This window comes from Leucoraja erinacea, chromosome 39, assembly GCF_028641065.1.
Source record: "Leucoraja erinacea ecotype New England chromosome 39, Leri_hhj_1, whole genome shotgun sequence".
NCBI classification, from domain to species: domain Eukaryota; kingdom Metazoa; phylum Chordata; class Chondrichthyes; order Rajiformes; family Rajidae; genus Leucoraja; species Leucoraja erinaceus.
The window spans coordinates 2,307,422-2,320,498 of NC_073415.1; the positions used below are offsets into that span (position 1 = coordinate 2,307,422).

The 13,077-nt window shown below is 50.2% G+C and overlaps 1 protein-coding gene across 1 annotated transcript in view; it reads right to left on the bottom strand.

Annotated features, from left to right (window-relative positions):
* The window catches only part of LOC129714445 (adhesion G protein-coupled receptor E5-like), a 24,692-nt gene extending 14,697 nt beyond the window's left edge, over positions 1-9,995 (bottom strand). The window contains exons 1-7 of the mRNA XM_055664037.1: positions 9,870-9,995; positions 8,779-8,828; positions 5,626-5,736; positions 3,211-3,385; positions 2,190-2,309; positions 1,090-1,277; positions 158-325 (exon numbers count right to left, since the gene is read on the bottom strand). Of these exons, the coding sequence (XP_055520012.1) occupies positions 158-325; positions 1,090-1,277; positions 2,190-2,309; positions 3,211-3,385; positions 5,626-5,736; positions 8,779-8,828; positions 9,870-9,972 (915 nt within the window). The 5' untranslated portion in view covers positions 9,973-9,995. The remainder of the gene's footprint in view (positions 1-157; positions 326-1,089; positions 1,278-2,189; positions 2,310-3,210; positions 3,386-5,625; positions 5,737-8,778; positions 8,829-9,869) is intronic.
* Between the last annotated feature and the right edge of the window lie 3,082 nt (positions 9,996-13,077).

Genomic DNA, 13,077 nt, shown 5'->3' on the forward strand with positions numbered 1-13,077 from the left:
GGTCTGTATCTCATGGGCCTGCAGTTCCCAGCTGGGCTGCATCGTTTACCAGCAGGGCTGCTGGTGTGCAGCTTGACGCAGCTTGTGCGGGTCCCCAGCCCATGTCCACCCTCTCTCCTCCTCCCCCCACCCCAGGTCCCTTGGCGCGGGTTCTCACCTCCACCTTGTACAGGGCGACCAGCACGGCAAACCTGCTGAGGTGGCTGCAGCTGCAGGTGGTGTGGGAGCGGTTAGACTGCGACTTGCTGCAGCCCTGGGTCGACCAGAATATCCTGTCGTTGGCCTCGCGCAGGTAAACGCACACGGTGTATTCATCCACGTCCTCCTGCAGCCGGGCAAAGGCAGCCGCGCAAACACAGAGACTCAGTCAACAGCAACATTGCTCAGTACAGGTGACAAACACAAAAAGCTGGAGTAATGGCCCTGTCTCACGGTGTGAGTCCAGCCATGAGTCATCCCCAGTGAAAGAAAAAATCAAACTCGTGGTTGTCTACGAGATTCCAAGTTTATGTTCACGAGTTTAAACGAGTTCCCACGTGTATGTCTAAGTTTGCCGTTTACTTCTCATTTCTGCAATGTACCAAGTTCCTCTCCCGAGTTACTCTTGAGCCAACAACCACTACCGATGTGTGGAAAGATCATCACATGGTAAAAATGATGTCAAGCTGGAGTAACTCAGCGGGACAGGCAGCATCGCTGGAGAGAAGGAATGGGTGACGTTTCGGGTCGAGACCCTTCTTCAGTAATGGGTGTTAGGGGTTACGGGGAGAAGGCAGGAGAATGGGGTTGGGAGGGAGAGATAGATCAGCCATGATTGAATGGCAGAGAAGACTTGATGGGCCGAATGGCCTAATTCTGCTCCTATTGCTTATGATCTAACGATCTCAAAATCTAATCACTCCCTCCCTCACCAGCACCGATAAACCTTCCATATCTTACTGTAGTGCCACACACCCAAACACACGCGCCTAACCAACACTGATACCCCCCTCACTGATACACCGCACAGTGTAACATTGATACAGCCCTCGCTGTAACATCCATTGTACATTGCCCTGTGTGTGAGTCCCCAATAATCACTGTCAGCACCTCATTGTTTTTGATGGTGAAGGTGATGTTCTGAAGCTTCTGGCTGGTTGTGGTCATGACGGCCATCAACAAGTTGGAATTCATCTGCAAGGACTCCCTCCCGAACTTCTTGTTCGCCATCTCCAGCTCTTTCACCTCCAGGAGCGAGCCCAGCTTCTGGCAAGCGAGGAAGGAGATTGCCGCAAACTCTGTTTGGGGGCAAGACCGGAAACGTTACCTTTGTAGAAGTCCCTCAGCGCGTCATATCTGATCGAGGGGCAGCACGGTGGAGCAGCGGTAGAGTTGCTGCCTCACTGCACCAGAGACCCGGGTTCGATCCTGACAATGGGTGCTGTCTGTACGGAGTTTGTACGTTCTCCCCGTGACCTGCGTGGGTTTTCTCCGGGAGTTTCAGTTTCCTCCCACAGTCCAAAGATTTGTAGGTTAATTGGCTTTGGTAAAATTGTAAATTGTCCCTAGTGTGTTAGGATAGTGTTTGTGTGCGGAATCGCTGGTCGGCGCGGACTCGGCGGGCCGAATGGCCTGTTTCCGCGCTGTATCTCTAAACTCCAAAGACGTACAGGTTTGTAGGTTGAATGACCAGTGGTATAAAAATTAATTTCTCCCACTTCAAATAGCCTCGGCATTCCCTCCCTCTCTATCCCTCTCCACACCCAAGTAGCACCAGCTTCTCGTTTTCACCCAACATACAGCTAACAATGGCCTGTGTCCTTTGGTATAATTACTTTTTGCATATCTTTCATTCATTGTTCTTTATCTCTCTACCTCATCGTTTATATCTCTCGTTTCTCTTATCTCTAACCAGTCTGAAGAAGGGTCTTGACCCGAAACGTCACCCATTCCTTCTCCCCAGAGATGCTGCCTGTCCCGCTGAGTTACTCCAACTTTTGGTGTCTATCTTAGGTTGGCAGGTTAATTGGCTTTGTTAAAATTATAAATTTTTCCTAATGTGTGTGGGATAGTATTAGTGTGTTGGGATCACTGTGGGCCGAAGGGCCTGTTTCTTCGCTGTATCCCTAAACTAAACTATACCCCTAAACTACACAGGATATGCAAGGATTGCATCTTTACTGTATCTTCTCACTGAGGGAGGATCTTACCAGAGGTGGATTTCGAATTCTGTGTTTCCCAGTGGAATTCCATCTTATTCTCATTGGCCAACAGTGTCACTGTTCCATTGACATCAATTTTCTTGTCCTTGAGAACTTGCATTTCCATTTCTGAAACACAGGACGTAGAAGATGGAACAGTAATCCAACTAGAACAGGCCCTTCTGCCCACAACGTCTGTGCTGAACCTGATGCCAAGACCAACTCTTATCTTCCCGCACATGATCCTCATCCCTCCATTCCCCACCTCTGAAACGCCACGATCATATCTGCCTCCACCCTACCTTAATCCCTGGCAGCGGGTTCCAGGCACCTCTGTGTATAAAGAATGTCCATATATCTGTGTTAAATGTTGCCCCTTTTAAGGTCGGCACGGTGGCGCAGTGGTAGAGTTGCTGCCTTTCATCGCCAGAGACCCAACTTTGATCCTTATGCCCCTGTCCCACTTAGGAAACCTGAACGGAAACCTCTGGAGACTTTGTGCCCCACCCAAGGTTTCCGTGCGGTTCCCGGAGGTTTTTGTCAGTCTCCCTACCTGCTTCCACTACCTGCAACCTCTGGCAACCACCTGCAACCTCCGGGAACCGCACGGAAACCTTAGGAGGGGCGCAAAGTCTCCAGAGGTTTCCTAAGTGGGACAGGGGCATTACTACGGGTGCTGTCTATATGGATCGGACAGGTTTGGAAGATATGGGCCAAAGCACAGATGGGACATGTTGGTCGGTGTGGGAAAGTTGGGCCGATGGGCCCGTTTCAATGCTGCATGACTCTATGTATAATCTTTCCGCTGACTGGATAACACACAACAAACAAGAATATATTATCACTGTACTCCGGTATACGTGACAATAAACTAAACTAACAGGTTCCTGATTAGTGCGGGTGTCAAGGGTTATGGGGAGAACTAAGGCAGGAGAATGGGGTTAGGAATAGATCCGCCATGATTGAATGGCGGAGTAGACTTGATGGGCCGAATGGTCGCTCAATGGGTTACAGGTTGGTGCGGCCCTACCAAAGTTATCCATGGTTAAGTCATATCGTTCCTGGTCCAGATTCATAGCAGCCATATGCATGGCATTCTCCAGAGCATCCATCAGAAGGCAGCTGGAATTCCTGCGTAGATCCTCCTCCATATCATTCCACTTTTCCGTGTCCCCCATGATCTGGTCGATTTCCCCCGATATATTCTGTGAAGAAAAAAAGGTGATGGATGCGTTCAAACTGAAGAAGAGCCCCAGATTCAAAACGTCACCTCTCCATGTTCTCCAGAGATGCTCCCTCTGTGTTGTACTGGTTCGTAAGTTGTTGGAGCGGTAGAGTTCCATCCTGACTACGGATGCTGTCTGCACGGAGTTTGCACGTTCCCCTTGTGACCGCGTGGGTTTTTCTCCGGGTGCTCTGGTTTCCTCCCACACGCACCGCAGTTTTGTAGGTTTATTGGCTTCGACAAAGATTGTAAATTATCCCTAGTGTGTGTAGGATAGTGTTAGTGTGCGGGGATCGCTGGGCAGTGCAGCCTCGGTGGGCCAAAGGGCCCGTTTCTGCGCCATATCTCCAAACTAAACTATTGAGTCATGGCATGTAGCACTTGTATATGACGTTGGTGAGGCGTCATTTAGAGTATGGTGTTGGGTTTGGGCACCATGTTATAGGCAAGATGTTACCAAGCTGGAAAGGGTACAACAGAGATGATTTACAAGGATGTTGCCAGGACTAGAGGGTGGGAGCTATAGGGAGTGGTTGAGCAGACTGGGACTATTCATAGAAACATAGAAATATAGAAATTAGGTGCATTCGGCCCTTCGAACCTGCACCGCCATTCAATATGATCATGGCTGATCATCCAATTCAGTATCCCGTACCTGCCTTCTCTCCATACCCTCTGATCCCCTTAGCCACAAGGGCCACATCTAACTCCCTCTTAAATATAGCCAATGAACTGGCCTCGACTACCCTCTGCGGCAGAGAGTTCCAGAGATTCACCACTCTCTGTGTGAAAAAAGATGAGAAGATCTCGGTTTTAAAGGATTTCCCCCTTATCCTTAAGCTGTGACCCCTTGTCCTGGACTTCCCCAACATCGGGAGCAATCTTCCCGCGTCTAGCCTGTCCAACCCCTTAAGAATTTTGTAAATTTCTATAAGATCCCCTCTCAATCTCCTAAATTCTAGAGAGTATAAACCAAGTCTATCCAGTCTTTCTTCATAAGACAGTCCTGACATCCCAGGAATCAGTCTGGTGAACCTTCTCTGCACTCCCTCTATGGCAATAATGTCCTTCCTCAGATTTGGAGACCAAAACTGTACGCAATACGCCAGGTGTGGTCTCACCAAGACCCTGTACAACTGCAGTAGAACCTCCCTGCTCCTATACTCAAATCCTTTTGCTATGAAAGCTAACATACCATTCGCTTTCTTCACTGCCTGCTGCATCTGCATGCCTACCTTCAATGACTGGTGTACCATGACACCCAGGTCTCGCTGCATCTCCCCTTTTCCTAGTCGGCCACCATTGAGATAATTTAGAATATTCCTTGGAGCGCAGGAGGATGAAGGGTGATCTTATAGAGGTGTATAAAATCATGAGAGGAATAGATCGGGTAGATGCACAGAGTCTATACTATAGATGCGAAACCAAACGCAGACTGGACGATCGTTTCGTGAAACACCTTCGCTCAGCCCGCCTGAACCTACCTAATCTCCCGGTTGCTGGACACTTTAATTCTCCTTCCCATTCCTACACAGACCTTTCTGTCCTAGGTGTCCCCCACTGTCAGAATGAGGCTGAACGCAAATTGGAGGAACAGCATCACATATTTCATAGAAACATAGACAATAGGTGCAGGAGGAGGCCATTCAGGCCTTCAAGCCATCACCGCCATTCATTGTGATCATGGCTGATCGTCCCCAATCAATAACCCGTGCCTGCCTTCTCCCCATATCCCTTGTAGACTTGTAGACACAAAATACTGGAGTTATGCCCCAGTCCCACTTAGAAAACCTGAACAGAAACCTCTGGAGACTTTGCGCCCCACCGAAGGTTTCCCGGAGGTTCCCGGGAGTTTTTGTCAGTCTCCCTACCTGCGTCCACTACCTGCAACCTCCGGCAACCACCTGCAACCTCCGGGAACCACACGGAAATCTTGGGTGGGGCGCAAAGTCTCCAGAGGTTTCCGTTCAGGTTTCCTAAGTGGGACAGGGGCATAAGAACTTAGCATGTGAGGCAGCATCTCTGGAGAGAAGGAATGGGCGATGTTTCGGGTCGAGACTCTTGAAGGGTCTCAACGCGAAATGTCGCCCATTCCTTCTCTCCAGAGTTGCTGCCTGTCCCGCTGAATTACTCCAGCATTTTGTGTCTATCTTCAGATTGAGCAAAGGGTTGTTTAGCTTGAGACCAACGAGACATGGGAGAAACCTTCACCTCACTCACCAACCACTGCTGTTCACTGGAACCATTCTGCTTGTATTGTCGACAATCATTATCGAAGGCAGATGCAACCCCATGGATAATACAGAAGTACTCTTCGCCTTTCTTCTTCCTCTGCTGAATGAAATGGGAAAAGAGATTAAACAGAGAATTAGCAAGTCTGCATTTATTATTATTGTTTAATGTTTGTTGTGTCTTTCCAAACTGTCACTGTATGTAATGTTGTCACTTGTGGGCAGAGCACCAAGGCAAATTCCCCTGTATGTGAATACTTGGCCAATAAACTTATTCATTCCTGATCGTGGCCCTAGCCTCTTCCAGGAGTCACTGTGGGTTCATCAGCTCATAAGTGATAGGAGCAGAATTAGGCCATTCGGCCCATCAAGTCTACTCCGCCATTCAATCATGGCTGATCTATCTCTCCTAACCCCATTCTCCTGCCTTCTTCACATAACCCCGGACACCCGTACTAATCAAGAATCTTGTAAAACTAGATGAAACTCGATGAAAAGTTATACTTTATAATTCACGAACCTATCTCCAACGACGTATTATTAATAATTCATTCCACTCTTTTTTTCTTTTTTGACATTTGTAATCCTCGTTTTTTCTCTCTCTTTCTCTCTTATTTACTATCTATATAAAAATAAACTAGAAGCAGAATCAATCCACAATTGAAAATGTTAATAATGTATGATTGATATACATGAATTTTTTTTACTATAATACGTAATTATATTTTACCATAATATGTTTGCATCTAATAAAAATATATTTTTTAAAACCTGCATTCCCTTTCTTTCCATCCCTCCCCCACCCGTCACATCAGCTACTCGTTCTCACCTCACAAACAGCTGGCAATGGCCTGTTCCCTTCATCATCGTTACATTTCTTTCATTCATTTGTTGCATATCTCTACAGCACTATATCTCTCTAGATTCCCTTTTCCCTGACAAGCCTGATGAAGGGTCTTGACCCGAAACGTCACCAATCTTTCTCTCCAGAGATGCTGCCTGCCCCACTGGGTTACTCCAGCTTTTTGCGTCTATCTCCCGTTTAAATCAGCATCTGCCGTTCCTGCTACACAAATAGGGTAGATCCTGATGTTGGAAATATTTAAAATTGTAAGGAAGTTGAGTGGCTTGTTATATGTATACATATTTGGGGCGGCACGGTGGCACAGCGGTAGAGTTGCTGTCTTACAGCACCAGAGACCCGGGTTTAATCTTGACTGCATGTATTCAGTTTGTACGCTCTCCCTGTGACCTGTGTGGGTTTTCTCCGGGTGCTCCGGTTTCCTCCCACACTCCAAAGGCGTACAAAGGTTTGTAGGCTAATTGGCTTTGGTAAAATTGTAAATTGTCCCTGGTGTGTGTGGGATAGTGTTAATGTGCGGGGATCGCTTGCAGTGCCAGAGACCTGGGTTTGATCCTGACTGCGGGTGCTGTCTGTGCGGAGTTTGCACGTTCTGCCCGTGACCTCTCCACATTTACGGAAGTGTTTAGGTCGCAGGGCGTAGCTACAGTAGCTGGGGCAAAGATAAACTTAAGAGTGTTTGCAAAGCAAGAAGAGTGCATGAGAATGAACCATGAGATAAGAGGGAATATTTTTTTAGACACAGGAGGAAGACACCCAGCCGACAGGAAAACCGATCATAGACTACAAAGAAGTGTCGGGGGGGGGATATTGAAAAGTGAGGGGGGGGGGAGGTGGGAAATGGTAGGTAATGTTGGTAATAAATCACCTATGTACAGATAATGAAGAAAGTTAATGAATTAGTGTAGGTAATATGTTAGAAACATAGAAAATAGGTTTAGGCCATTCAGCCCTTCGAGCCAGAACTGCCATCCAATTTGATCATGGCTGATCATCCAGAATCAGTACCCCGTTCCTGCTTTCTCCCCATATCCCTTGATTCCATTAGCCCTATTAGCTAAATCCAACCTTCTTGAAAACATTCCGTGAATTGGCCTCCACTGCCTTCTGTGGCAAAGAATTCCACAGATTCACAACTCTCTGGGTGAAAAAGTGTTTCCTCAAATAATATAGATATGTAGATATGGGTAATTAATAGTTAATAAATATAGTTATTTAGTATAATATAGTTAAAATATTAATGTTAATATCTAAATTAACTTGTAGTTTAACTCAGCGGGTGCAGCAGCATCTATGGAGCGAAGAAAATAGGCGACATTTCGGACCGTTTACTGTGGGGGGGGTGGGAGGGGAGAAGGAAGAAATAGGGGAGGAGGGCCTGAGGGCGGGGGGGATGGGAGGAGACCCTTAAGGAAGGGGAGGCCCAGCAAGGGTCCCGCATCGATCCCAGCCCCCCCCCCCCCTAACACTATCCTCCTCACCTACCCTTTTTCCTTCCTTTCTCCCCTCCCACCCCCACAGTCTGAAGCCAATGAAATGTCGCCTAAACCTGCTCCAGGTCTTTGGACTGTTCTCCAGCAAAACTGAACATCGATTCCAACAGCAGTTCCTTCCACTTGCAGGTCAGTTTGGGTTAGTTTAGGGAGACAGCGCGGAAACAGGCCCTCCGTACACCGACCGCATCGCCCAGCGATGAGGCACGCTACCACTATCCTGCAAGCGCTGTACATTTACACCAAGGCCATGAACCTACAAACCTGCACGTCTTTACCGTTGTGCCACCGTGACCACACGGGGAGAGTAATTACAAACTTACAGACAGCGCCCATAGTGGAGGATCGCACCAGGTGTGCTGCAAGCGCTTATAAGGCCAGGCATGACTATACCGCTGTGCCACCGTGACCATTAATAATATTAATTATTATTATGACTATTGATCTTAATAATAATAATTACTGGCCTCAATCATATTACTGTTATATTAATATTGGTATTGATATAGGTAATACAGGTGGGAAATTATGGGGAGGGGGGTTGGTGAAAAGTGGAAGATGGGGGAAACGGAGGTGGGTGGGAATGGGGGGGATATAGGTGTGGAAAACAACAGGGGAAGGAGGGGGAGGGGGGGTGTAAGGGAAGGGGAGGAAGGAATGTGGAGTTTGTGGATACTGAACAAATCAGCCTTGTATTTATTGAGGAGCTGAGAGGCCAGCTCTGCCGTGGATTTGATATCTCCGCACAAAATAGGCTGAACTGATCAGAGAAGCCGTGCTCACGTACCGAGCTTTTTGGACATTTTGCGTCGTCCTCGTCTGAAGGGCATTTTAAAACTGCAAAGTAAAGAGAATTCAACAATAAGTCACCCGCGACCGTTACCGAAGCGTTGCCGAGCCAAGTGCAACCAGACGGCTGGTGAGTACTGGGTGCCGGAGATGGGACGGGCACACACAGAGAACAAAGACGGATCATTGGGGACTACATCGAACACGTCTGCGCCCTTTGCATGGCCACTCTTTACATACCTTGTTTATTGTATGCAAAACAAAGAATGTTGTTCCTGCAAACCTGCTGGTCTTTGGGATGTGGGAGGAAACCGGAGCACCCGGAGGAAAGCCACGCGGTCACAGGGAGAACGGGCAGACTCCACATAGGCAGCACCCGAGGTCAGGATCGAACCCGGGCCTCTGGCATTAAGAAGAAGGATCTCGACCCGAAACGCCGCCCATTCCTTCTTTCCAGAGATGTTGCCTGACCCGCTGAGTTACTCCAGCATTGTAGCTGCCTCCACCACCACCGGCAGCATTTACACACACCCGCCACTCTCTGTACAAAACAAACACCTTGGAGAGGACACTTCAGGTCCAAACCCAGTGGCGCAGTGGTGGAGTTGCTGCCTCACAGCGCCAGAGACACGGGTTCGATCCCAACTACGGGCGCTGTCTGTACGGAGTTTGCACGTTCTCCCCGTGAACCTGGTGGGTTTTCTCCCAGATCTCCGGTTCCCCCCCCACCCCACCCCCCCACACTCCAAAGACGTGCAGGATTACAGGTTAATTGGCTTGGTATCAATGTAGGTTTTGTAGTTTGATTGGCATCAGTAATGTTGTAAATTGTCCCTGGTGTGTGTAGGATAGTGTTAATGTGCGGGGATCGCTGGCCGCTGCGGACTCGGTGGGCTGAAGGGCCGGTTTCCGCGCTGTATCTCTGAACAAAAAATCTAAAATAAACTAATTTCGAGGGGGAAAATAGCCCAGCGAGTGTCGTTTGCCCCCCCCCACCCCACATCACCCACCCACGCACACACCCCCCACACCAGAGATCTGATAACGGCAGGTCTGATACGGAATGAACATTTTGATCCAGTTTGTTACCTATGCAGGGTTTTTGAGAACGACCCGCTGGTGGTTTATCTGAGTTACAGATGCAGATGTGATCTTTGCCCCTAGGACGACAGCTGTCATTTTCATCACACATATTCCTTTCTAACACACATATATGTTCACCTGTATAAAAGAGAGAAGATGAGAATGTACAAATCACGACCAAGTACGTTTCCCTTTCCCCTGACTCTCAGTTTGAAGAAGGGTCTCAAGTTCTGAGGACTGCAGTCTGAAGAAGGGTCTCGACCCGAAACGTCATCCAATCCTTATCTCCAGCGATGCTGCCTGGCCCGCTGAGTTACTCCAGCTGTTTGCGTCTATTTAAACCGGCATTTGCGGTTCGGTGATTAGTACGTTTGTGGATGAAACTAAAGTGGGTGGTATTGTACACAGCGAAGATAGTTATCCTAAATTACAGCGGGGATCTTGATCAGTTGGGCAAGTGGACTGAGGAATGGTTAATGGAGTTTAGAGCAGATAAGTATCTGACTCAGCTATCTCCTCTGGCAGCTCGTTCCATTTAATCCACCACCCTGCCCTCTGAGTGAAAAAGATTAAAAGAGTTGCTGCCTTATACCCCTGTCCCACTTAGGAAACCTGAACGGAAACCTCTGGAGACTTTGCACCCCGCCCAAGGTTTCCGTGCAGTTCCCGGTGGTTGCAGGTGGTTGCCGGAGGTTGCAGGTAGTGGAAGCAGGTAGGGAGACTGACAAAAACCTCCGGGAACCGCATGGAAACCTTGGGTGGGGCGCACAACAAATACCACAAATATTGTCTTGGATAAATGGATTTATCCCCCACCACCCCAACCTCATATCCCCCCCCCCCCCACCCCCCCCCAACATTACCTCGTGTCTTATCCTTTTTACAGTTCCCTGTAACACAAGAATGACAAGATGAGCTTTAAACCTACAACATCCCTCCTGCAATCTCCCACCCCTTCTCCCTCCCTCCCACCCCCTCCCCTCCCCTTCCTCGTCAACACATGGATTTACATCTGTATGAAAGAGAAAAGATGAGACTGTACGTTTTCCCTGTGCCCTGACCCTCAGTCTGAACAAGGGTCTCGACAGGCAACATCACTGGAGAGAAGGAATGGGTGACGTTTCGGGTCGAGACCCTTCTCGAGGGGGAGGGAGGGGGTGGGAGAGGAAGAGGGGGTGGAGGGAGGGGTAGGGAGAGGGAGGGAGGGGAGGGGAGGTGATAGTGATCTTGTCATAGATAGGCCAGCAATGTCGAGCTGTTTCACACCTGATCAACATTTTTACTAGTTACAAATGTTAAAATCAAAGTTCACTTTATTCAGAATAAAAGACATGTACACACACGAAGTGTGCAGAAATTATCCCTATATCTCCCCCACATTACCTGCTCGCAGTCCCCTCCCTGACCCCCTCTCCCTCTCCCTCCCTCTACACCTCCGTCCTCTCCCTGCCCCCTCCGTCCTCTCCCTCTCCCTCCCAAACCTCCTCTCTCACTCATGCAGCCCCCTCCCCAAACTACCCCCCGCCTTGTCGACCCCTCCTACACAACCCCCTCTCCCACGTTCCACTTCCCTCTCCCACCCGCAGCCCCCAACTCGTCCCCTCCCCCTTGAAACCCTCTCTTCACCTGATTTCCGCACATCACCTCTCGCTGTAACAGAATCACAATGAGTTTTAAGCAAAAAGAACATCCAGCACGGCAAAATAATCCCCCCCCTCCCCGCCTCAAGCCCTCCTCCTCGACCCCCTCCCCCCCCCTCCCCCCCCCAACCTCCTCCCTCTCCTGCAGCCCCCCCTGAACTAACCCCCGCCCTCTCAACAGCTCACACACAACACCCCCTCCCTCACCCAAATTCCCATCCCCCCTCAGCCCCCCCACCCCCCTTGACACCCCCCCCCCCCCTTATTACCTGGTTTCCCCGGACATTTTTCTGTAACACAAGAATGACAAGTTGAGCTTTAAAACCCACAACTTCCCTCCCTCCCCCCCCTCTTCCCACTTCCCACTCCCACTCTGACCCCCCCCCCCCCGACATACTTGACACCCCACCCCCCACATTACCTGGTCTCCCGTCCCCTCCACGACCACCTCTCCCTCTCCCTCTGTCCTCTCCCTGCCCCCCCTCCTTCCCCCTTCCCCTCCCTCCAAAACCTCCTTTTCTCTCACTCACGCAGCCCCCTCCCTCAACCACCCCTCTCGCACATCACCCCCTCCCGCGCCCCACTTCCCTCTCTCCACCCTCCTCAAGCCCCCCCTGATGGCTCCCCTCACATTACCTGACTTTCTCCGCCCCCCCTTCGTGCTGTCCCCTCCACCTGATGTTTGTCCCTGTAACACAAGAATGATGTTGCGCTTAAAACCTACAACAACCTCCCCCCCCCCCCCCCCCCTCCCTCCCCTCCCACCCCCACCCCTTCTCCCCCCCCCCCCTCCCCATCCACCTCCACTTCCTCATCCCCCCCCCTCTCCCTCCCCCTCCCCCTCCCCCTCCCCCTTCACCCCTCCTCCTCTTGTCTTCCTCTTCACCTTTGGCCTTTGTCACTATTTCCACCCACCTGCCTTATGCCCCTGTCCCACTTAGGAAACCTGAACGGAAACCTCTGGAGACTTTGCGCCCCACCCAAGGTTTCTGTGCGGTTCCCGGAGGTTGCAGGTGGTTGCCAGAGGTTGCAGGTAGTGGAAGCAGTTAGGGAGACTGACAAAAACCTCCGGGAACCGCACGGAAACCTTGGGTGGGGCGCAAAGTCTCCAGAGGTTTCCGTTCAGGTTTCCTAAGTGGGACAGGGGCATAACAGCGCCAGAGACCCAGGTTCGATCCTGACTACGGGTGATGTCCGTTCTCCCCGTGACCTGTGTGGGTTTTCTCCGGGTGCTCCGGTTTCCTCCCACACTCCAAAGGTGTACAGGTTTGTATCTTAATCTGCTTGGGTGTTGCCGTTTAGCACCAGAGATCTGATAACTGCAGGGCTGATACGGAATGAGCATTTGCATCCAGTTTGTTACCTTTGCAGGGTTTTTTTAGAGCCACCCTCTGCTGACCCTCCCTCATGACCCCCCTCATGACCCCCCTCACGACCCCCCTCATGACCTCCCCTCGTACACCCCCCCCTCATGACCCCCCTCATGACCCCCCGTGACCCCCCCTCGTGACCCCCCCTCATGACCCCCCTCACGACCCCCCTCATGACCCCCCTCATGACCCCCCTCATGACCC